This window comes from Phycodurus eques, chromosome 20 (assembly GCF_024500275.1).
Source record: "Phycodurus eques isolate BA_2022a chromosome 20, UOR_Pequ_1.1, whole genome shotgun sequence".
NCBI classification, from domain to species: Eukaryota; Metazoa; Chordata; class Actinopteri; order Syngnathiformes; family Syngnathidae; genus Phycodurus; species Phycodurus eques.
In genome coordinates this window covers 759,144-784,984 of record NC_084544.1, presented here as the reverse complement: position 1 = coordinate 784,984, position 25,841 = coordinate 759,144, and the positions used below count along the sequence as shown (strand labels likewise).

The 25,841-nt window shown below is 43.0% G+C and overlaps 1 protein-coding gene across 3 annotated transcripts; it reads right to left on the bottom strand.

Annotated features, from left to right (window-relative positions):
* Positions 1-278: 278 nt before the first annotated feature.
* sfpq (splicing factor proline/glutamine-rich) lies at positions 279-25,737 on the bottom strand. 3 transcript variants are annotated; one of them, XM_061664727.1, is made up of 12 exons: positions 24,719-25,737; positions 23,940-24,131; positions 23,565-23,866; positions 23,284-23,379; positions 22,976-23,172; positions 22,813-22,897; positions 22,611-22,722; positions 22,487-22,535; positions 21,352-21,458; positions 1,328-1,378; positions 447-562; positions 279-372 (listed from the first exon to the last, which is right to left on the bottom strand). In XM_061664727.1, exons 1-10 carry the CDS (start codon positions 25,583-25,585, stop codon positions 1,352-1,354), a joined length of 2,034 nt encoding a protein of 677 aa, XP_061520711.1. In that variant the 5' UTR covers positions 25,586-25,737; the 3' UTR covers positions 279-372; positions 447-562; positions 1,328-1,351. The 3 variants fall into 3 exon arrangements, with proteins under 3 accessions (XP_061520711.1, XP_061520709.1, XP_061520710.1); XM_061664725.1 differs by lacking the exons at positions 279-372; positions 447-562; positions 1,328-1,378 and adding an exon at positions 9,580-16,469; XM_061664726.1 differs by lacking the exons at positions 279-372; positions 447-562; positions 1,328-1,378 and adding an exon at positions 9,580-16,469 and having other exon boundaries at positions 23,940-24,128.
* Between the last annotated feature and the right edge of the window lie 104 nt (positions 25,738-25,841).

Sequence of the window (25,841 nt, the reverse complement as noted above, 5' to 3'; positions counted from 1 at the left end):
CCCCGGCGGCGTGAGCACTGCGCGTTCTAGCGTCGGGTCAGCGTGAAACCGACCCGCATTCAATCTGGCCCCGCGGTCGGATCGCCTGGCTTCGCCGGACCCCCTCCAGGGAAACGTGCCACCTTCCCAACACACCCTATTCTACGATGGACCGCGAGCGGCGGAAGCTTCCGGTAGGATCGACGTCGCAGGCTAAGGTGATCGGACTCTGGAGACTATTTTGTTTTGCTTGCCGGGGCCGTTGTAACACTAAACTGCAGAAAGGAGAGGACTAAAGATTCAAGTGCAACTCCTTTTATTTCCCATTTCAGAGTATCAATCCGCCCATCCTAACGCGGTGTCATCCCGAGGCTTGCGTCATGGCGTGCAACTCTGCCAAGGACGGAAAACCCCCGTTAGTAAGCGTGATAAATGAGGACTCATTTCGGAAATATATAACCTCACACCGTTGATTTGAAGATCCTCGTCGGGAGAGGGTCAAGGCGCCCGAACGCAGCGCCCCCCACCCCAGGGTGTCACCATCGCTGCGGTTGTTGTGTCATTTTAGCAGCGGCCGTGTTCACTGCAATACAGGAAGCAGCAAAGACAAATGAGGACAACACATTCTTACATAACGACATTAGGCGTCTACAGGTGCGTCTCAATTAGAATTCTGTAGGAGTTGATTGGATTTCAGCATTGGAAGTGCAAAAGTGAAACTCAAATTATGCAGCTTCAGTCAACAAGAAAACACTTTCCACAAGGCCAATTTCCCAGATGGAAATCTTTTGGTACAGTTTCTTTTATAACATTCAAATTTCTTGGAGATGGGAAAATGTGGGTTTTCGTTAGCTGTATGCTAAATTCAAGATAACAAATACAATCATAAAACAGTTTGTACGTCGTAGTGAATCGGAGTTTTTGAATTGAAGTTTTCTAATTCTAACTTAAGATGCGCCCGTGTAACTAACAGACGCTCCTATATTGGCGGTGTAGCAAAAAGTCTTCACGTTTAGAAAGACAAAGGGCAAAAAAGGTAGTTGCCAGCAAACATTTGTTTGCGCTTCACTAGAACAGACCATTGGTGTGCAAAATAAGGCCTGGGGGCCACATACAGCCTGTGCTGTTATTTAATCCGGCCCACTGCGCATTTACGTGATCCCTACATATCATTTACATGGGCGCATTTTCCTTGTGGATGAATAAAGTATAATTGGTGATTTATTCTACAAACTACTGACAACATAACTCCCAAATACAAGTCCAAATTCAGTCAAAATTAACGAGTTACTTTTTTGGGTGAATGAACTGGTGTTTCTAATAAAGTGTCCGTTGTGTCGGAACTTACCGTAACGGAGCAGAGGCGGGCCGGTCACCCTCCGTCAGCCGGTGGAGGCTCCTGTGGTGAGAAACACAAACAGTGAGAAGCTGACAGGGAAAAAGTGATGTTGCTCATGCTCAAGGGCTAAAATGGCAATGCGTACATACGTGTTGTGTGTGTGTGTGTGTGTGTGTGTGTGGTGTGTGTGTGCGTGTGTGAATGTTCAAAGTTATATGAACATGCATTACACTAGAACTGTTAAAATTATATCATATATGTGAGGCGGTCACACTACACAAGCGCCCGAGTCGAGTTTGACAAAACAGACACGTAGGCAGGGCGAGAAAATGCAAATCAAATGTGTGAAGCAAAATCATTTGCTTCAAAATGGCACATAGCTAAAAAGAACGTGGAGAAAAAAGGAAGAAACCTTTCCACGCAAAGGTTGATCCCGATCGCAGTTTACGTTTCTGAAGTTATTGCTAATTGGTGAAAAGTGTGCAGTGTGACCTTGGGGAATGCAGAAATGTGTCAAATGAAGCGTGAGTGGAACCGTTCATCAGAGGTGGGAGTCAGTCACATAAAGTGAAAGTTAGTGCTATGAACGAATGAGCGGCAATTCGGATTCACTCTCGAGTCTGCTTGGGAGGGGGTGGGGGGGAATAAAAAAAATTTTAAAAAAAAAATCCCAGAATCCTAATTTTCGCATTTGAATGAAAACTAATCAAAGTCTGCATTTTCTCCATTTTGACTTACTGTGCATATGCGCGGTTGTACCCGATCGCGTGGATCACGGAGCCCTCGAGACGATAACGTCCACGGGACGAGCAGTCCGATGGCGCAGCTGCACGGATATTCGCGGCAGATAAATTGGATGAAGTCGTGCAAGAGTCTTTCAACACGTCGGGGCAGACGACTGATGGCAGCTAGCCATTCGAGTCCCCGCTAAAAGTCACTATTCGAGTTAAGCATGCCAGAAGTCAAGTCACAAGTCGTCTTCAGTCTTAGTAGGACAAAGTTGCGCGTTAGCCAATTTGTACTCAGCATCAGTACTCGTAGTAACAGTGGTTACAAGTTTTTTAGCTGGTGACTTAAATCTGACGTGTCGGGTCATGTGACTCAAATCCCCCACCTCTGCTGTTCACTTGTCAAGCTGCAAGGATACATGACAAAACTCCTCTGAGCGCGGCATTCCTAAAAGTCCTTGATCCTGGACTATGTCGCGGGTTAGGCTAACACGCAAAGCGGCAACAGAGCTTCTTCCGCAACAGGCTCGGACGTTCGCCGAAACGTTGGCGGCCCGTAGCGGCCGCAAGGGTACTTCTGGCAACACACTCGTTTTTGGGTCGTAGGACACTGAAAAAGGTCTCGACCATTTTGGGCTGAGGAAGCGGAACGGATCACAGTGCAGATCGACAGGTCTCGACGGCCAGGAGGGCCGAGCGGATGCAACGCGGTCCCTTCAAAACCACGCAAACAATCACAATGCCCAACAAGACCTCAAGATGGAAGTACAATGACTGCAATACAGACAAAAAGGTTCAGGTACGCCCACCCGTCCCACAACACACCAGTTCAGAAATGCTCGATTTATTGGTACAAATGTCGTGTCGCGTACGTGTGCTACACAAACCGTGAACGTCCTTTAAAAGTTTGTCAATTCGACTCTCGTCATGACTGCAATCCACTGACAAAATTTGGGGCAGTCAAAGCTTGTGTCAGGAGCGTTGAGGCCAGTGATTCCCAACCAGGGTCGAGCTCATCGGGGGGGGGGGGGGGTTATTGGAAAAAAGCTTCCAATTTCACTTGATTTGACTGATTATTCATTCATTACAAATCTACGCATGCCAGTGGTGTATAGGTTGAAGGCAGATTCCATTACAAGTAAGAAAGCACAATAACCCGGCATCCACTTGATGCCTATCATAAGACAATAAGTCACGGCTTCTGTGACTATATCAGCGCTGCGTTCAATTAAACGGCCCAAAATTTCACACTCATTTGGGAGTAAATTGAGACTAGATTATTTTTGTGACCTTTTTGTTTGGTAGTGTGCCTTGATTATCAAATGAGTGCCTTGGCTCAAAGGTCAGGAAACACTGGTTTAGGGTAAGACTAACATCAATGCCTGTTAGAAGTCATTAGAAACCATCAGTCTATTTGAATAAAAACAAAAATCGACCCTCCCAAAACCCCATCAACACAAACACAGATATAAGGAAGATATTAGCTCCGCGTCAGACTTTTGAGGGTTCTTTTTAAAATATCCTTCAATCCCACCCCATTTATGGACAAGAAGTGAACCATTAAAAACTACAGACACTTGACCCAAAAAGCCATAAAGTCATGATCTGGGTTCAGATGATAGGTAGTAGTAGTCGGGGAAAAAAATAAATACTACAAATATTGTATAGCAGCTTTCACCAAGCAGTCCAGTTCAAATCACCATGGCAGAATTTGGAAGGGGGTGTGAAAGACATCATCGGCGGAGACGAGGCTTTGTTTTTTTGTCCTATCGACACTCTGCCGCGTGTCGTCGTGTGGCGCCCTGCCGCTGTCGATATCCAGTCAGCCGAGTGCTAAGTCGGCATTTGCACGGTACCAATGTGAGGCGGCGGAGTTGCCAGAGCAGTACGCGAGGCTCAATGCTGTCAGCCAGGACAGAGTGGGTCGGTTAACGCCTGAAACGCAATTAATGGAGCCACGCTTCTAGTTAGCTAAATGGGGCTAGCCGCAGACTTTAAAGAATCGTGTAGGGTAAGAACTTGTCTGCTTGGTGGAAATGGAACTGAACAACATGGTTGAATTCAGTTCGAGTGGAAAGGTATTTTAAAATCCCCCAAAATGCATCAAGATGTGAACTGCAAGTCTTTGAACAAAGCCTCCCAAAGTAACACTGCTTTCGTCCACTTTTACACCAAAAGAAAGAATATTGACCAGTGACTCAGCCACTCATTCGCGGTCTGTTACGCAGCACTCCAAGCACACACTTACACACACTGCAGCGGCTACCAGGCTTATTTGATGTACACACAAAGTTTGGTGATCTGCACTGTGATGCCATTTGGTCGGAAGTGTGATGCCAGAAGCCCTTGCAAGTGTCACCGTGACATGAGTGAGGACAGAGAAGAGAGTTATGGGACAACTTGTACATCTTGGATAAGGTAAACGTGGATGAGCACTTACCTTGCTCGCGCCGTGTTAGCATACCTCTCAGGATGTAGTGCAAACAAGTCCAGGCTTTACTGTCCACTGACTGCTGCAGAACTACTCATGGAGCAATGTAAGTTGCGGACTGGGGCTGGCTGTCTTTGACAAGCTGGCCGAATTGGAGCTAACGCAGCTCGGATGACACACACACACACACACACACACACACACACAAACTGAAGCAAAGCGGGCCACACTTCGTGGATAGGGTCAATGACGGCTAATGTTAAGGTCTACAACGACCGGCTTTTTTTTTTTAATGATTATTTTTTAAACTGGATATGAATACAAGTGGGAGACAAATGCTAGAGGGCTGCATTCAAAACACTTTTTATTATACACCAATAACACACGACAGATATGGTATGGTATAGAGGAGTCCCTGATATTCCAGAGGTATCAAATTCCTTTTTGTCACAGGCCACACTGTAGTGATGCTTTCCCTCTCAGGGCCGTTGTGACTGTGAAACCATATCAACGTACAATCCCCTCATCATATTACATACGCACAACAAATTGATGGATTCGGTTTTTTTGCCACTTCTGTTCATTTTATTTTAAAATAGGGTTTGTAAACAAACTGCTTGCAATATATCAAATTACTAAAAGTAAAGACAAAAACGTTGGTACCGATATTAGGGATAAACAAGTAGACGTCATTTGCTTTTGCGAGCCACATATGATGATGAAGTCTCTTAAAGGCCTTGAGTTTGACACCCGTGTTGCAGACTCTTGCGGTCACAAAATCTCAGGTGAAGAGTTGAGATATTTGAGGGCCATATTTCAATAAAATTCTAAATCTATGGGGATGAATGATGCCGATTAGCAGCCAACCTGCCCCAATGTTGGAACTTCTACAATTTAATAATACGGTGGACCTCCGAACTTAACAGTTTGGAGGTCATACAACTCATAAGTAGCATTACCAAAAACACTTTTACTGTGATATCAACACATGAACTGCATATTTAGGGCTGGACAATTTAGAGTTTGGATTGAAATTTTTTTTTTTCCCGACTATAAAAACCTAAGTGAAGAAAACTATTGTGCTCACAGCGTAGCATGTACGTAGGCTATAAAAGCCCCGTGAATGCGCCTGTGTTGTGTGTGGATCAATAACGTGGAGCGAGTGATTGAATTTTTGTTCCCTTATAGTTTGGAAGCTGGTAGCTTAATTAGATGTTTGTTAAAAATTAGGCAAGGCTTTCTTTACGAAGCATTTTGCTTCCGTCTGCCAGTTCTGTCACCACCGGTAAAGTGTCTCTATTGTATTGCAAACCGTGTTGCTGTATGGTGACTGAATAAAAATACTACTGCTACTCAAACAGAAAGAAATGCAGCCTTTAGTTGAGAAAAAAGGTAGAACAACTTCAGTCATCACGACACATTTTAGCTTCACTGTCGTGTTTGCACCCTAAGGCAACACGACTAATTAAATCATGTCGAGTACAGTCACAGAGTGGTAAAGGATCAAAAAGAGCCCCCCCCCCCCCCAAAATGCGAGCTCATTAACTTTTGCCAACGCCACAGCTCCCCAGCCTCCATTAGCCATACTTTACAACGCCACGTGATATCCCACCGGCACCCGGAGACAGCAAGACATTATGGAGGCTGTGACACATTTTCTAGCTAAGGACAGATTTTGGTAGATTTGAAGTCAACGAATAATCGCATTTATTAATCCTGATTTCAATCAAGCAACATATTCATCTTTATTTTGCCACAATCGTCCAGCCCTACTGTATACCATTTCAAGGTTGTTAGATGGCAACAATCTGACTGAACTACAGTAGCCTTTTCCCAATATTTCGAATGGGGAAATTTTTAAATGTTAAGGCCTAACAGCCTCTTGAAACTGATTGCAACGTTTGGAGGGTCCGTGTGTATTTAAACGGAGACAATTGAATTAACTGGTCATTTTCCACTATGTCGGCCACAATGTGTTAACCGAACGCTTCACCGATGCAAAAGATGTTTGGTCGCTACTGATAACAAGGAAACTTAAAAATCAATACAGTGGAAGCTCCCAAGCGGACCTGTGCAACGTCTTATTCAACCAACATTTTAAGGACACACACAAAACTTAGTTGGAAGCACCGTCAAGCAACACTTCAAACCAGTTCAAAGGATGAACTGGCTTTTTTTTTGGGCTTATCATCATTATTTTTAAAACAACATTCATATTACAGGCCTGTAGCTGACTTTAGTAATGAAGACTTTTGAAAAGCTCATCAAAGCTGAAATTTGACTGCATTTTGAACAGCACCTTGATCCGTTGCAGTTGGCACACAGCAGGGCTGGCAGAGGCAATGCGGATGCAGTAGCCACCTTACTACACTTTTCCTTCAGCCATCTTGAGATCCGGAAAACGCATGCCAGACTATTATTTGTTGAGCATTCAATACAATCCAACCCTTCCTGCATGCTGAAAGACTCTTCCATCACTTCCGACTAAATCACAACTTGATTAGTGGGCTAACTAACAGGTCACAGCGTGCGTGATAGTTAACAGTGGTTTTTTTCCCCCTTCCACTGGCTTTCATCAAGGTTGCGGCTCATCACCCCCCTTTTGTTTTGTACACTAACAAGTGCCGCAGCAGCTTCAGTAAGAGACATTTGAAAGTTTGCTGATGACAGTCATCATCAGTCTCCTACAAGGGGCGAGCAGGACCACGGGCCTGCTGTCGATGAATTTTTCGCTTGGTGCGAGGAGTCATCTCTTGAGTTGAACGTGCTAAACACCAAAAGACATGATCATTGATTTGAGGAAGTCTGCCTCTTCTCCACCGACAACTGTTATTGTCGGTGCTGATGTTGACATGATGGAGAGGTACAAATGTGTGTGCGTGTTTTCCAAGGCAAAATGTTTTGAACCTCATGTTGAATTTGCCTCCAAAAAGATTCAAAGATTGTACTTTTGGAGGAAAATGAGAACCTTCCATGTTTCTTCTGAGATGATGACTCTCTTTTACAGAAGTTTTATCGAATCTGTTCTATCCTTTCGTATTGTTGCACGGTTTGGAAACGTGAACTTGTCTGAAACGGCGGGAAACTCTTCAGGAAGTCAGCAGGCTGGGCTCGTGTCTGTCTAGAACAGACAAGTTGTGAGGAAAGCATAAGGCATTATGAACTCAATCATCCAACTCCGTAACGAGTTTGAGCTCTTTTGCCTTCGGCCGTCGGCTGCTAGGAGAAGGACGAAAAGACTTCATGTGTCATTTATCCCCAGTGCAATTCTTTTACTTCATGGCAATTAGTCCTTAGGTCAGACATGCAAACACCACTGGCATGAAAAAGGTGACAAAAAAAATAAAATAAAAACAAAAATTGTAGGGGCGTGGGGTGGGGGGATCCCCCGCAGAGAATGTTTTTCATTTTAACATAAATTAAGCAATCTGGAAGACTGAAGAGTACAATAAGGCAAAATTAATTTTTGTCACGCAGAAAAACATTTACACCGCTCAGGTACATGTTGATGTACAAATTTAGGATCAAAATTAAATTTGCCTCATTTCTTTGCTTTTTTGTTTTGGCCTCCATCTTGAGCCAGGCCCATCTCCACCTGCACCTGATGCCTGCTTCAAGTTGCGCCACACGAATAGAATCTTCCTCTTTAAGCACTCTCATTCTGGAAAAGAACGGACTACAAGCATCGTCTGTTTCACTTCATTTTTCACTGTTACCAACTTCAATGGCTAATCCCAAATGCATCCCCCAGGTTTTGATTGGCCAGTGCTAAATTTTTATGTTAAGTGTTGTGATATAATCCCTAACATCGCTCCGTCCTGTAATAGATGTGACTTTAACATCCGTAAACTTTCCTAATTAAGACAAGCTGTACTAGCGGATCAACTCTTGTCGCCGATGTTCCGTGCTTCGCGGTTCTGCTGGGACCACAACCCGCAGCACCTCAACGGGAAAATACAAAAGACCAGGGCAACAAATACCACACTGGCTGATCTGATGAGCAAAAATGTTGCTTTAACGTAAGAGTAGCAATAGAGGATGTCCGCTCCGGAGGTGGGCAGAGTAGCCAAATATTGTACTCAACTAAGAGTACTGTTACTTGACAATAATGTGACTCAAGTAAAAGTGGCCCTCCAAAAAATTACTTTAAGAGTAAAAAGTACACAGTGAAATAATTACTCAAGTACTGAGTACTAGTAATTTTCTTTAACCACAGCATGAACATCAATGAAAAAATAAAATGCCAATTCTGATTTTGCGGTGTGTGGGCATGTGTGTATGCAGTCAAAACTACAACAAAACATCTGCAATTTACTGCAGGGTGTTTTCTCAAGTTGTAAGTGAGCTGAAATATCCACGTTTGGGCAGACGGTGCCAGACAAATACTACAATACATGAAAGCTGTTGTTTTTATTTGTCTAAATGTAAACACGACGAGTTGCGCTCAGTTCCCTCCTTCCCAAAATGGCCACCACATAGCCACGACAATAAGCCGGGCTGGTTTATCTAGCGTTAATACCCATGCCCGGGAAGCCCAACAGAAGACGTTGTGTGAGGTCATGTGACTTTCTTGTAGTTTGATTGGCGAACTAGACTTAAACGTCACTAGCGCTTAAACTGGATTGGAGCAAAGAGCGCCAATGCGGAAATCTAAGTCGTAGTCTCGCTCACAAAATGGTTGATAAATAAGCAATAATTGATAAAGTAGCGACCGACATTTAGATCACTGTAATGGAGCAAAAAGTACCGTTACTTCTTAACAGCAGAAGCGGCGGAAGTGTTTTTTCTGGTCTCGTCAACTCCTGTGATTTATCCAAAGCTGGTCCCGAGCGCTCGCAGATTAGTCCGCCGCGGAGTAATATTCACAATTACATCTGTGTGTGGATGTCTGGAATGGATCCAGTTGTCAGCGCTGAAGGAGTACGAAACAGTACGACGACAGCGAACACCCCCCCCCCCCAGAAAAACTCATGGGATCTGTACGATTCACGGAAAATGGCCTATATTGAGTTCAAAACGGCGAATTTCGTCGAAAGGCGACTTATTTGCATGTATGTTAGGTTGCTCATATTTTGACAGCACGACTATTGCTTATTTGCATATCTGCACTGAGGTATTTTTTATTTTTGGCATGATCTCTTGGACTGCACACTTGTTTATGATACTGTGTACGATGGTGCTTTTATTGTGGGTTTTTTTTTTTTATTCTGCTTGACTTTTAATGGTCTTATTCTCACTGCTTATGTCATTTTGTACCTTGTTCTCCTGCTAATTTCTCTTTAAGGGAGAATGAAATTCTGATATTCATTTGAAAGGAGTCACACTAATAAGTGATGTTAACACCAGACGTTAATGACTTATGAGCATTGACAACACCTATTTTGAGAGAATGAGATTATGTCATACCTTTTTCATCATCCACACCACTCAAGTGCTACACACAAACTACTGCAGTTTTTTTTTTTTTTTTTTTTTTTTTTTTTTTAAATCATTGGTTCATCTGTAGTCAGCACAGACTGAATTTCTTGCTTTGGATTGTTCTCTCTCACCTTAAAGATGGACAAACCTGTTAAAGAAAACAAACTGTACAGCACACAGAACATTCAGTTTTTTTTTTGTCCTTTTTTTTTTTTTTTTAAATGCGCAATTAGCTCAAGTGCTGTTCTGTAAAAGACAAATGGATGATAATGTAATACAAAACCAGTTGCATGAGATGTTACCAGGCTATTTAAAGATCATGTATATCATGCAACTTCAACGTTCAGTATTTAAGAATCCCAGCTACAATACTTTATAGTAAGCGTTTTCTATCAACTTTTCATCTGAGTCATAAAACTACATTACCAAAAGTGCAAGTACAATGTATGTGATCGAGCTGGTCTTGTATCGCCACTATAATGCAGTTGTGCCTCGACTTACGAATTGAATTCTGCGATCGCGCTCATAATACTCGAATCATCTTTCCCGATTGAAAGGAACAGAAATGCCATTCATGCGTTTCAGCCGGCCATAAAATAAACAAAAATAAATCAGAAAAACAGCACTCAACAGTACTGTAACTTTATAAAAACACAGTAAGAACGTAAAGATCAATCATAATTAAAATGCATTCCTCATCTGCTTCAGGTGTGCGTGCCATGGCCACCAGGGGTTAAGTATAATACAGAAGAAGATCGTCCTAACTGCTCAGGAAGCTGCAGTCTTAGTGGTTCTTCAGAGAGGATAAAGAATATATGCCTGCGAGTATTGTTATATTGCATGTCGACATGTGTTGCTGCACTGTGTTCAAATATCTGTTGCTTAAAAGGGTTACAACGCCGTGACACCAAAGCTAGATTTGTTAGCCTAAGAACTTTTGCATTGTGCGTTAGCATTAAGCTAGCAGATTTTAATCAGACAAAGTTGAGTGCTATTTGGTTAACTACAAGGTTTTACAGTAAACTCACTAGGAGTGGAAATGAACAGATTGAAGCAAGGACTTCACCTCTTTGAAAGAATTGCTCACCATCTGCCCCAAACTGCTGCTTGTAAAGTTCGCAGTAGCTCGTATTTGGGGAAAAATAAAAATTGTTAAGCGAGGTCACTTGTAAGTCGAGGTACCATTGTAGTAGATTAAGGTTGTAGAGTTGAGGAGCCAGTCAAGATTTCGTAGAGTGGACTGTAAAACCTGCAGTGGAAGGAATTACTGCACCATAATAAAATAACCCAAATTAAATGCTCCCCAAACACTTAAAAAGTAGAACACGAAAACCACGAGACCGAGACAGTTTCCATCCATCGTTATGCGTCCACTCAAGTTTTAGTTTTTGTTTTTTTTTCCATATATAGGATTTTATCAGGTCTTTGGAGCCTTTTTGAAACTGTACAGGACTAGTTGACTACTGAATGATCTAAACATTGGGGACATACAAGCTGGTACTCGAACCACGATCAACCTCTTTAAGTGAACTTGCGTGTTCAAGAAGACGTTAACATAAAATTTGTCATGCAAGTTACCTACCAATTTTCCATTGCCGCTACATTGACTCCAAAGCCAAATGCAGCCTGACAAAATTTACCATCGCATCTCGCTTGAGGTTTAATAGCTTTGCTAAAGGACTACACAGCGTCAATTTCCTCCACAGTCCAAAACCTTTATAGTCCGTCAAACCTGTTAAAGAAAGAATGTAAAGAGCACATCAAAGTAACATTGCAGAAAATACTACATGATATCCAATTGCTAAAACATAACTATAATTTACTTGGTGTAGAGCTTATGACAGATGTACTTGGAATGTTCCTCTCCTTTGTTACTGAATCCCTTTCATGGACCATACTGGGATCGAATTGATTTCAAAGTTGAGCAATTTAAGAAATAACTGATAAGACGTCCTAAAATGGGCACCATTTACGGATCGCCCACCAAACAAAGGTCAGATGACAAAGATGTTATGGGGTCAGTTAAAATTAATATTTGCATTTTTTATATGTTATGTAATACATGCATGTAACTTCCAGCAAGTTTTCAACCATAGCCTAGCTAAAAATTTCCTTTTTATTGACACATATTGGGGCCTCCCCGAACATAGCCGAAGCGCAAGACACCAGGTTGCAGTTACTCTAGCCACCGCAAGGGCTACCAGAAGTGACGTTGCAATTGACAAACACAGCGCGCTACACGCTATACGCAATGGCGAGCAACGTGTTGAAATATGAGGAGGGGGAGGATTTCGACGTACAGGAGCACCCAACTGAACTTGGCATCGTCAAAACGTACGTTTGAGTCGATCAGGAGGTCGGAACAGTGACGACGACGAGCAGCCAAGTAGCAGCTGTTCAACAGTGGCCACTGCCTCCATGTGACGCTATGTCGAAAGCATGTCTTGTTATACAGTCCTGGCTCAAAATTATTTTTTAGAACGACTATACGCATTATATATTCATAAAAGTTTCAGTGACACGGCACAGGCTTTTACATAGTATGCAGTATTCCTATATATTGTGTGCCCCTCGCTTGAGTAGCGGTATAACATGCCACACAGAAAGTCTTTGCAGTGTCTGTTGGCTTGTCATATAGGCAAAAGTACAGACGACAGTACTAAAAGTATCGCGTGGGTCTCTTTTTCCTACTCCCCATTGCATAGTAACCATAACAGAGTCGTAGGTATATACAAGGAAATCTTCACCTCTTGTCTGCGCCGCTGCGAGATTTAGTTCTCTTTCTAGCGATTGAGGTCCCGATGGCTGTCGAAAAAAATTGTTGGCACCGCAGCGGGTTTCAGCCTCTACCTCTGTATCCAATGCTTTCTGCCAAGTCTTTCTCAAAACACGCTGGTTCGAAGTGATTAGCACAGAGTTTGGAATGCTTGCTATGCACCCAGCGCTAACCCCGTTTCTTCCACTGTCGATTACGTTCCCTAGCCACTGGTCACTTATTCCTTTTTCAATTGGAAAGCCCCCCCCAAAAAATAAAAAATAAACTCTTGCCACTGCCTGAACTATTTGTACAACCAAATGCCACAAAATAAACCATTGTGACATCGTTAAATCATACAACAACAAATATACAAGGACGGGAACAGCAGCATGGAACAATAGCACACAACGGCGAACGATCAGGCCGTTTGGCTCGTGTGACGTCACAGCGCCGGATAGAGCCGAAGACCGGAAGGCGCGGGATGCAAAAAGCAGAAAGCGCATTCTGAATCATATTTATCGATTTACCTGTATATCTGCTATATAATCTCTTCGAAATGGCAGATGTGGTTTGTAAAGGGGATCTAGAGTTATCAAGAAAATGTTTAAATCTTTGTCCTCTGACCTTTAAAGGGGAAACCTAATTTGAAAAAGGGAAATGATAACTACTTAAAACTTGTGCTGTCAAGCCATCGCCAACAAACACAAAACTGAACGTGCTGGTTTCAGAAAATAACATCAAACGGGGGATGGACAAATCAAATATTAAGTCATATATATATATATATGTTACATTTCCAAAACATTTTGAATGGATGAGCTTTGGAGATGAATGCAGCCATGATGGCAGTACAAGTATGTTAGTGGGAGGGTCTTTTACCTTTTGAAAGAGTTACACAAGCAAATGCCACAGTGGAACAACCAATCCTGGAATGTCCAACGTGGCGCTGATCTGGTCAACAGACGACGGTTTGTCAGTTCTCCGATGACATGCTCCACCCAAAGCGCACTACTTCTTTAACGTTCTTAACCCAATGAGATGATGAGCAGTCGTTTCCTAAGTGTGTACCTGGTGTATCTAATCAACCAATGGGTGTTTTTAGAGCGCATCTTCAAAGGCTGCCAGACACACAGACTCTAAACACAGTCTTTATTTATATGAGCCGAGTAAAGAAGAAGAGTCGATTGCCGCTAGGATTATCTTGTATTCCAGTTATATATACACACACACACACATTTTTTTTTTTTTTTTTAAATTGCCATCGTAACTGCATATATCAATACAGATTCAGGTTTCTGGTCCCACAGCTAATAGTTAAGAAATACATGTCATCGGACAGCGGCAAATAGGAAGGCAGCACTAATAAGTACTACCGATTAAAGGCTCTACTGCAATAGATCACCTAAGAATCTTAAACTTTAAATACCTCCAGTTGTCAATAAATGTAAAGAGCGTACAGAGATGGAGTAAAAAGAAATGTAGGACAAACCACGTCCTTAGAAGGAGGAGATGAACTTCCACTGTCTTATGCAATCTTCTGATTAAGCAACCAAGACAACGTTTGCGACAGTCTTCCTCTGGAGAATGTCTTGTCTTCTTTAATCCAGCCAGTGAAAGGAAGCATGGCACAAAACAGATGAACATTCTGATAAAGGCATACGGGTACTTTCTCACAAAGCTTCCAAGTACACAAGACAGCAGTTTTGACTGCACTTTAAGAACTTGGGCTTACGCTTCAGACCAAAGTGAAAAAATGGCAATGGCAAATGTTCGATGCTAATCAGCTTGCTGGCTACTGCCGAGGTGCCCTTGAAAAAGCTCACGTGGTGCAGCGCTCTTTGCGCACCTCCATGTGTGTGATCTGGTCCTCTGTGTGGTGTGCGGTAAAATTGAATAGCAAAGTGTTATTTGAATTTCCCCTTAATGGGATTATGACGAGTAGGAGAAAAAAATAAAATATGATGTCTGGTTGACCTATATAACTGCTCTTACAGCTTATACTTATGTATATGGTATAACTGCTTTCCTTGGGCAGTCTCTAAAGTTTGACGATGAGTAATAGCTTGCAGGACTGTCAATCAAGACAGTGGACATCAAATTATGTTTGAACAAATCTGTCGTTTCATGCCAAGTGTGACACAAATGGAATTCCTAATGACCGCTATCAAGTTGTACAACAGTACCACTACAGCTGGGCGTTCACTGGGCCAGTCAAGCCTGAACAGCTCACTTTTAAATCAGGTCATGTCAGCCATGGTTTGTTGCATCGTGTGTACAGGGAACAAGGAGAGATTGGATCGGTTGTACAACAATCAGATGAATTCCTGACTTGTCAGGAATTCGACTACACAAAGTGGATTTTCCGCAGGGATAAAAAAGCTGCTGCTCACCTCTTAACTGGAACACGGAAGAGGGAGCACATAAGTCCTATTTTGCCTGTGCACTTTAGCATTCATTTTAATATACTGCTTTTTGATTTAAAATCTCAAAATGGTCTCACTCCGTCTTACCTCTCTGAGCCGCTCCATCCCTACGCTCCTGCCCGACGCCTCGGGTCAGCTGACCAGCTGCTCGTGGCGGCATACAGGGCATAGGAGGCTTACTGTAGCTGGTCCCATACGACAGAATGACCTCCCGGTGCACATCAGTCACATTCCACAAGCCCCTTTACTGTCTGTTTTTAAAACCCCTTTTTATTCCTTGGCATTCAACGCGGCATGATACTTGAGCACTTAACTTTTGTGTCTGAGTAGTTCTATTGTCTATTTTTTTTTTTAAAGTATGTTCTATTGTCTTATGTTGCATGCTCAATTTTACAATGTGAGCAGTCAAGCCTACTCTACTCAACCCTAAACCGGCCTTTTCACTGCCAGCATTTTAAGTTACCTGTGATTGTTTTGGTCAAAGTGAGCTGGAAAAGGATAGAATGTATTCCCAGGTTAATTGACTACCCTCTCTCAAAATATGAATGAATAGGGAAAAACTACTATTATAGATACTGTATATTATAGTTGACTCGATTATATGAGTTATGCAAAATATCTCTGACTAGCCTTGCTACAGAAAGATTTGATACTTAGGGTCACTGGAGTACGAGTAATGCATTTAAGCACTAAATGAAGTTAGCGCGATGACAGAACCCAATGACAGACAAACCGGACTCGTTTGTCGTAAGTCTTGTTGCATGAATTGATGACGCCTGGTCGGACAACCAGAACAGTTAGGTTGCGATCGATTCAATGCCCTGAGAATGAAATGACTTGAATCAAGGAGAATATTCGCAGGCAGAACCTAATGAGTTATTTTCGTTGACAACCAACTGCTGCTTGGCTGTTTTTGAACAATGCAAGAATAAATATTAGGTTTGGCCAAATTCAACCCATTTGTCTTTATTGTAACACATGCTTTTGAACTGAACGGCACAAACAAAGCCATGGAGAATTGAGAATCAGAAAAATCACAATTCACGACGAATCACAACACAGTACAATCTAGAAAAGAATTATACAGGGATCAAATACAGCTAACGGGAAAACTAATCTTCCTATACTAATGACAATACAAAATAAAAAGAGTACACTGACTGAAGTGTCAGAATAAAATGCTGGAACATTTGGAACTTAAATACAAACTGAGTCATGATATTTGTGGTTTTAGGAGAATCTGTACAAAAACGCTGCAGCGAGGAGCGTCAAGGGACAGCGTTTAAAAACGAGCTTTCTTAGCGGGACCGTCAAACTCTTCGCGGACCCTGCCATAAGAGCCGTTACCAGGACCCATTCCTCGGGGGCCGCCCTGAGTGAAACGCTCGTTGCGCTGTGAAGGGCAATGTGCCGGCGAGGCGGGCGAGAGAGGTGGTGTTCAAAAGGGGTTGGGGGGCAGTGCGCAAGCACACAGTTCATGTCCACGTGGAGGCAGATGTATGCATGTATGTGTGTGTGTGTGTGTGTGTGTGTGTGTGTGTGTGTGTGTGTGTGTATATATATATATATATATATATATATATATATATATATATATATATATATATATATATATGAATGTGTGTATGTATGTTTAGAGGTTTTAAGATCAACAAAAGCAGCAGGCCACACATCCGAAGAAACCGTTCGTTCCAATATGATGGTCCACAGGTGCCACAGGTTACATACGGAAAAGGAAGAGAGGGTAATGCTTTCGTTAGTCAGTGGCTCCCTCACAGCCTCGGCACTGCATGGCAAGCAGACGCGCAAGTCGCTAACTTGTCAGCTCGACGACAGTAGGGCCCCATGAAATCCGCCCAGTGGCAACTACGCCGAAAGAACCTACACGATTTAACTAAAAACTATCAGAAAATTAAGGAGCTATATTAAAAGCGCAACACGGAGTTCAAAATGTGAGTTTCCTGACTTGCAAACGCTTTAATAAAGAGCCGGTCACATCGAGTGAGACTCACACAAACTGGCTACAGTGAAGTTCGGCGAAAGCAAACAACAAGTCTGCAATTGAAATAGGAAATCTGCAAAATTCAGTTTAGGTATTTATCAAAATGTTGTTAAAAGTCCCTGTAAAGTGAAAATACATTTCTAAATTTGACACCACAAATTTTAATGATTAAAAAAAGTTAAGAAAAAAATAAATAAAGCCATAGTTAGACACTATCAAACGCAGTGGGCGTGTTCAACGAATGGGCTAAAACCATGTCCCCCTCACTGTTAACTGTCAATCAAATTTCACTTCTACAACATGGAAAAGTGGATGCTACGTCTAGTATTTTCTTATGCCTAGGCTACATATGAATGCACGCAACAATGAGGCGCGCTACAGCTCCCACAATAACACCGAGTCAAACTTATTTTTTTTACCTTGCTCTTCCGCCTTCTCCCGTTGACGTGCACGCACTCACGACCGACAATCAGCCACCCTAAAAGCAGCCGTGCCAGCCTCAAGCCAGAGTCCACAAGCTGGCTATCAAGATGGGCTTTAAGCCACCACCCCATTCTACCTTCTTTTTTTTTTTTTTTTTTTGCATGACGTTCACACACTCCCTGCCTACAACGAGGCGCTCTAAAGCGGCCACGCCAGCAGATTAGCCAAAGGGAAGATGGATTTTTTAGGTTTAGGCATAGCTAGCAAGCTTACTGCACATCACAATCACGCCAGATAACTGATGTGAACAAAGGCGCTCAATTGCTTATACGGGGGGGGGGGGGGGGACTCGTGCAGGGGCCCATGGGTCACTGGGCCCAGTTTTAGCCCCCTCCCCCACAAATTCTGAAAACCTAAACGAGTCAAAACAGATCAACTCTATCCTCACAATTGAATACTACATCGTTCACAGTCTTTGCTCAGTTTCAGGAATTAGCTTTAAACATATATAAGATATTTAGATACTAATGTCAGAATTCACTTTACAGGGGTCTTTAACGAACGGCTGAAATCCTGAGCTGACATATTTTGACAAATAACGACAGCTTTAAAATGAATTTGTGTAAACAAAGCCAGATTTCATAGGGTCCTACATTTATAAAAAGTTGGGGGAAAACAACTTTGTAACAGAACTAAACCTCGGACAAATGAAGAAATGTGCTTTTTTCCTTCCAAATTTATAAAGAGTGCAAATTATTTGTTGTCTACATGTTAGAAAAGCTTGTACTTGTACAGCATGGACAAAAGGCAGAGTGCAATAGAAAAGCTTCAGTCTGCTTTTGGAGTAATTTTTCTCTATGGTATACTATGGGGCTGCAACAATTTATCAATAAAATCGATAATTAAAAAGTGTGGGTTACAAATTTCATTATCGATTCGCTGCGTCGCGCGATTATGACATCAGTTAGCACACAGGAGTGGAGCCACAGGCTGCCTGCCGAATCATGGGCATGACATATTTGCATCCCTAAACCAATCAATACGCTGAATTTGGATAGTATCGGCACAGCGGGTTAATGATTGCCTCCTGATTAACCAATCACAATCAAGTCCTGATGCTTTCAATGCACACAGAGGAAGACTGGAGGGACAAAGGCTGCCTATATTCCAAGTCAATTTAAGTACTAATTTTCTTTCATCAAAAATACAAATTTATGCTCATGACTGCCAAACGACGCTGCTCTCAATATAGACTTCCGTCTGTCAAGTGACAATATTTGAAGTTATTTTGAAACTATATCACGTCATTTACCTTGAGGATTGTTTTCCCCCCCAAAGTCGCATGTGCCACCCAGTGGACATCCATGGAAAGGCAGGGTGAGAATATTAAGCAGATACATGATTTTCATTGGTAAAGTATGATGTCACTATTTATTCATGATTTTTTATTTTTATATTTTGCGCTTACTGTTCTTGCAGTGCATAAAATTAAACGATCTCCTTTAAACATTTGGCAAATATAGAATTAGACTCCTTGAATTCAGAAAATGTGTAGCATGATAAGAGGTATATTTTGAATTACATTTTTTACTTTTTAGATCTGAACGGACTGCATAAGGGGTCAACCGTGAGAATGTGATTGTTTTGTTGCTAGATTCCCAGGGTGGCGGTGGTGAGGTCACGGCCACGTAAAACGTGAAAATCTTACATGGCAGCTGAGACTGAGGAGACGGACACTGTAGTGTCAAGGATAAAACAATATATTTTTAAACAGATATTGTATAGCAAACATATGCATGTTTTTTGTGTGGTTGGTCCATGGCCTATTGTAAAGCTATTTGACCTCAACGTTTAATTTTTGGATTTTTACAAAAAATAATGTATTACTTTAAGAGCTATGGGATGATGTTTAAACAACCATTTTTGCACATTTCTGCACTGCCAATTTGAAACAATGTTCTGCTTTGGAATAAAGGGATTTTTATATCCAATTCATCAATTAATCGGAAAAATAACCAACAGTTTAATCGATAATTAAAAGAATTGTTAGTTGCAGCCCTAGTATACTACAAAATGCTCCCTCAAATGTGGGCCATTGATTCCAAATGATATTTGTATTCACATTCATTTAACCTTGTGAAAAAGTAGTCCTCGTAGGAGTATCAATATTTGTTTTTTAGATTTGAATAGGGCTACCTTGAGATATGAGTTTAAATTGTTCAGTGACCATGCTCGTAACTCAAAATACTTTAACTGAAATCATCTTTAATAAGGAAAAAAGCGCTCTAATATTGCACATAAAAAAAAAAACTCTTTCTGCTACATTTCTTTTTTTTTTTGCTTCAATTCAACGGGCATTGTGCTGCTGCTTCTGGTGTGCGCGCCATCTCTAACTGGGGGCAGTATATCGCAGACATACGAATATACATGGAGAGGGGGGAGATGTGACAACTTCTCAGTAGTAATATTAGTTCTTTGCAAGTAGATTATCTGTCTACATGTGTTGTTCCACATTTGTGTTCAAATAGTAGTTGCTGAAAGGTTTATAATGCCACAACACTGATGCAATTCGATAGTCTGTCTATGGCGTTTTGCACGGTTACCTAAGCAGTTTTGTTAGGTTTGACAGCAAATTTCAACTGGTTGTTGCAATAAAAAATTTATTCCATGTGCCAAATAGCAGCTTGCAGTGGAGTCGAGTTCACTCGTATCTCAAGCAAAAAAAAAAAAAAAAAAAAACGACGACTCATAAACTCACATCTCAAGAACTCATTTGTCAGGTCACTCGCATCTCAGGGCACCACTGTATAGAGTTTGAAAAATTGCTCAGATGAAGAATAATCAAAATTCAGAAAATTGTGTTGATGGAGAAATTGAAAAAAGGCAGACTTTTCAAATGAGGTGTTGTACATTTATACTGAGCACTGTAGATTACCAATATTATTCATGGCAGAAGGCCTCAGAAGACAAAGTCACAAATGTGACAAAATGTCAAAAGTGTAGAACCACCTCAACGTACTGAATCACAACCTAATTTTGCATCAACTCGCCATGTTCCGTATTAAAATGCACTTCATTTGCAGGTACAAAATCATGCCAGAGTTGCAGACTACAGATATTCCCCAGCATTTTTACATCACTTAGAATACAAACAAGCCAGAAGAATAAGACCAAGGGACATTTCAGTCGCGCATCCTTCTGAAGTAAAAACACCTGAGCACTTGAGTCACAAGGCTGTGCCTGTCCCCCAGGAGTTAATGATCGTAAGTAAAGTTTTTTTTGTGGTTTGGCCGCCAGCCTGCACTAAACACAATACAGTTGATCAAGAGGGTGAAATAAATGTCTACTTGCGTCAGAGTAGTGAATTCGTTGCACAAAAACACAGAGGTCCACTGGATTTCTTCTCATGACGGATTATGCTTCGATCAGACTGAACAATTGAAACGAGTTTGAAAAACACTGGTCAGTGCCAAGAAAAAAGTGCCTGTCCAGCTCACAAGAGACAGGGCTTGCAGTAGTGATCCACAGCACAATATGTGCGATACGACAGAGCAGTTTAAGGTTTTAGTGCAGGCTGTCAGTCAGCTTTAAGCCTAACCACTGAGAACAAAACTGAGAGAGATTGGCTTGCCAGTAATAATAATTTAAACAAGTGTATTATGTAACAATCTTATCAGCTAGAATCAACAAGCAGCAAGCGTGTGGACATGATGTCTAGGACACCCACCCCAATCCCACTAAGCCAACGTTTGAGGCAAGTAATGCGCTCCAAGTCATCTCCCGCTCGAGGTAACGCCAGACACAAGACACGACATCAACTACCGATCTGGTGGAAAAGAGGATACATTACCATGTCATTGCTCATCTGGCTTCCTGGAGACGCTCCCATAGCCTGCTGCCCCTCAAATCCCATCCCACTCATGGAGAAGTTCTGTGTAACGGCGCCAAAGGACATATCTGAACGGGAGAACATCAGCAGGTCAAACACAAACCAACTGGGCATTGTGGCTGCAGCTGTCAAATACTTTGACAAACTGATTATTCTACTGATTAATCAGATAAAAACTGATTTTGCATTAGTAAACAAGAAAATGTGCGTGTAAGCTGTCGTAGCCTCACGTTCTACACCAGGTATTCTCAAAGTGTGCTAGGAGTACCACACTCAATGAATTACAAACAATTTAAAACATGGTGAGTGACACGGGAGTCACCGAATGAGAGTGTAGACTTGGCTGCGGTATACTCAGTTTAGCTGTTGTGTGTTAACAAGCTAACGGTTTGCCAGTCTGCATGTTAAATGCCTGGGTGTCAGTCGTGGCTGGCAGCTCGTGCATGAATGTATCTATTACGTTTTGTTACAGTTTGTTCAAAAAAGTGATTGCAGCTGTGTCTACCCTTGTCCACTTATGCGGGCATGACGATAGGTTCGAACTAGCGGTGGTAGGCCATACCCTGTGTTGGCAATCGTAAAAGTGCCGTTTTGGTACATTGACAACAAATGACATTACAAATCATTCCAAACTTTGGACATTCTTTGGCTTTTATGGACTGCTTCCTTCTGACTCGCTGCCATTGCACTGACTTGTTTTTATACTGAGTGGTACGCAAGTCTGCAGTGACATTAACCCGTGTGGAAAGATAATCACTGCGAAGCGTCGAGGCTTTTTTTGTAATAAAATTCTGAGTTGTTCGAATAACCATTTCAGCCTTAGCGACTGCATATTGGAAAAACAAACAAAAAAATGGTACTTCTAATGTTGACATGAAGCAAAATGCCTTTAATTTGCCTTCCACATTGGATGCTTCCCCCTCCTTTTTTTGTATTTATTTAATTCTAGACAATGCACACCTTTATTAATCAATATCAAAAGAAATGCTTGCACCAAATTTAGCAGAAAGCTCATTTCAATCTGTAACCAAGACCTTAATGAGTACTGAGCATAATTGAACAACATGAACACACAAAACAGAGAAAGAGAACCTACCTCCCATGCCCATTGCACCACTAGAACTCATTCTCATTTCTCTCTCCCTCTGGAAAAATAATTTGAGAGTTAAAATCAATTTAAAATCATGTTTCAGTCTTCATTTGCCAAATGTCAAACTCACATCCATGAAATTGCCCATCCTGTAGTTCTCCTCGCGCTGGCGACGCATTTGTTCCTCCATCTCCCGCTTGCGAAGCATTTCCTCTTCTCGCCTGCGACGCTCCTCCTCTTGTCTGTCCACAAAGAGATGACGCCTTTAGCATGAGCTGAGAAGCGTACTTGGCCAAAAAGAGCACGCGCTTCAACCATCTTAACTTCAGTACCTCAACTGCATCTCCTTCCTCTTTTGCATCTCCTGACTGTGCAGCTCTTCCATGCGCCGCAGTTCCTCCTGTCGCCTCAGCAGATCTGGAAAGTGATGTGAAATTGAACTGGAGGGGAACGCCACGGTCGAGATCGGACGTGACGAAGCCTCGGCGGTCTTACCCTGGCGGAGCATGTTCGCCTGATGCTCGTGGTAGGCGTCCTCCATCTCGCTCTCGAGCTTCTCGCGAGCCTCTTGCATATTCTTCTCCACCTGCTGCCTCTGCTGCTTCTCCATTTCGTCCAGTGACTTCCAACGCTTGGAGTACTCGTACTCGAAGGTGCCGGGGCGGGCAAAGCGCGGGGGCTCCTCTCGCTCTCTGTTGAGAGAACGCACGGAAGGAAGGAAGAAAAATTTTGAAATGTTGAAACTGTGGATGTATATTATACAAAGAGGATGGAGAAAAGAAGATTACAAAGGGCGTGCTTACGCTTGGTATCTGGGGTTCTTCTGTGCCAACTTCTCGGGAAGCCCGTCTTCATCGTCACACTGCTCAAGAGGCTCCACAACTACGGGCCTCGGTGACCTGCCACGAAAACACAAAGATACTTTCTTTTTTCATGTTCCCTTCAGTATACTTAATTGTTCCAAAGGCAAAATTGTCTTGAAGCGTAAAAATAGAGTTTAGAAAATTATAATAAACATAAAAGAATCAAAATGGATGCCATGTACAGTCAAGAAACAGAAGCATTCATTTTGGATTGAACTTACGAGGTGAGCAGAAAGACGCCCTCGTTGCACCTGTCCAAGGCCTTTCTAGCAGCGGGCTTTGAGGCAAACTCGACAATGCCCTTTCCGGTGGAGCGCCCGCGGTCGTCAACAATGACGACGGCCCTCTCAACCATCCCGAACTGGGAGAAGGCCTCCTCCAGGAGCTCGTTGGACACGAAAGGAGACAGGTTCTTCACGGAAAGGGCCGCTGAGTGCGTGGCGAAGCGGACGCGGAGGCTTCTGCCTTTCATCGGCAGGTCGTCCAATTCAGCTTTCGCTATCTCAGCAAGCGCACGAGACTCCTGCGAGAAATGTATTCAAATACTTTAATGAGGGTCAAACATTAACATTCGCGATACTCCCGTTTATTCTTACCAGTCGGATGAAACCAAAGCCTTTCCCTTTGTTGATGAAGACCTCACTGGGCTCTCCATACTTGGAGAAAATCTTCCTGAAATGCTCCTCAGTCATGTCACTGGGGAGGTTGCCGATAAACAGGCGACATCGTTGTGTGTACGTTTTCTCGCCGGGCTTCAGCAACATGGACAGTGACGCCTTGAACTCCTGCTAAATATGGAAAAACAATAAGCCGGTGTTAATCAGACGACCCTTTAAGCTTCAAACTGTAACTGAATAGGGGCACAAATAAGTGGGTGACTGACTCATTTTCTTCGCCGCCATTTTTTCGTCTCTTCGAGGTAACATTCGACCGTGTACTTTCGACCGTTGCCTTCAAACAAACGCGACTATTCATAATTGTGTCAAGGTCGACCAAACCAAAAAAACACACTATAACGAGCAGATTAATATCTAGGTAAAATACAAGCGTTATGCAAGTTTATGACGAAGGATTTTTTTTTTTTTTTTTTTCCTAACACAAGATGGCGGACAAAGATGGGACCAAGGTGGGTGCGTTTGATTTGAACACCACATACAGGGTGGTCCTCGACACAAGGGGGAAAAGCGCAATACGGAACGGGTTCTTTACAGCACCGCCCGGTCGGGGTGCTCAGTTAAACAAATTGAATAGGCTTCAGTACATTGACTAAAAAGAACGACAGCCATTTTCGATGTTTAAGATCATTTTAGTGTTTGCGTGTCACTTGAAAGACGCTAGTATTGTGTCAAATGTGAGGGGAAATTCCAAAACTAACCTTTGCTTGACTCTCGTCTGAGCTCATGCCCGGGGCTTCCTGCTGCTCCGTCTGCCCTTGCTCCGGCTTATTAACAAACTGAGGCCCCGTCTTGGGACCGGGCCTTTGATTCTGTTGGTTCTGCTGCAGGCCCATCCTCTGGTTCTGTTGCTGCATGCCTCCCCTCTGGTTCTGCTGATGTTGATGGTGGCCTCCCCGCAGGTTCTGCTGATTTGGATGCTGGCCTCCCCTCAGGTTCTGTTGATTTGGATGTTGGCCTCCGCCCCTCTGGTTCTGTTGATTTTGCTGTTGGCCTCCCCTCTGGTTCTGTTGGTTCGGCTGCTGTCCTGCCTTCTGGTTCTGTTGGATCGGTTGCGGGCCTAGCTTCTGATCCTGTTGGTTTTGCTGCGGCCCTGACTTGGGACTCATGAGCGTCGATGGATTTTGCTGCTGTTGTGGCGGCGGCGGTTGCGGTGGTGCGTTAGCATTTCCACTTGGTGACTTGAGCTGCGGGTTCTTGGCGGCCTGTTTCGGCTGGGGCGATGTGATTTCTTGCTTGGGCTGGACCTTGGTCTCCGTCGCGGGGGTCGTGGGCTTTTCTTGCTCCTGCTGTTTGTCCATCGGGCCTTTCATGGTGAGAGCCGGCCCGGGGGTCGGCGGTGGGATGATTGCCAAGCCCTGGTTGTTTTGTGGCTTCTGGGGACTCGACTGCTGTCCTCTGTTGAAGTTATTGTTTCCTCCCCGGCGATTCTGGTTCTGGAAAGGGTGATTTCTGAAATTGGGGCTTCCCATTATGCTACCCCGCATGGGACCGCCGACTGCACCACCTCGGCGAGGCTGAAATTGATTCATCCCCATGCCGCCGCGGTTATTATGAAATCGAGACATCGATCCGTATTATCGAATATGTTTAAAATAGCACAAAATAAGAGTTGTGAAGGTAATCACGCAACTCTCTCCGTGGCTTTAACGTGTCAAAAATGGCGACGACGGTTGAGCTAAAAGCCTTCTTTCTTCCTCGGAGACAATGGCCCCGCCTTGACATCTCATTGGTCATTTTCCCTCCCCTACCACTCATTGGTCCGGTTTCTTCCTGTGATACGTTTCAACCACCCTAAGCACTCCATTGGTCCATTTGCGAATG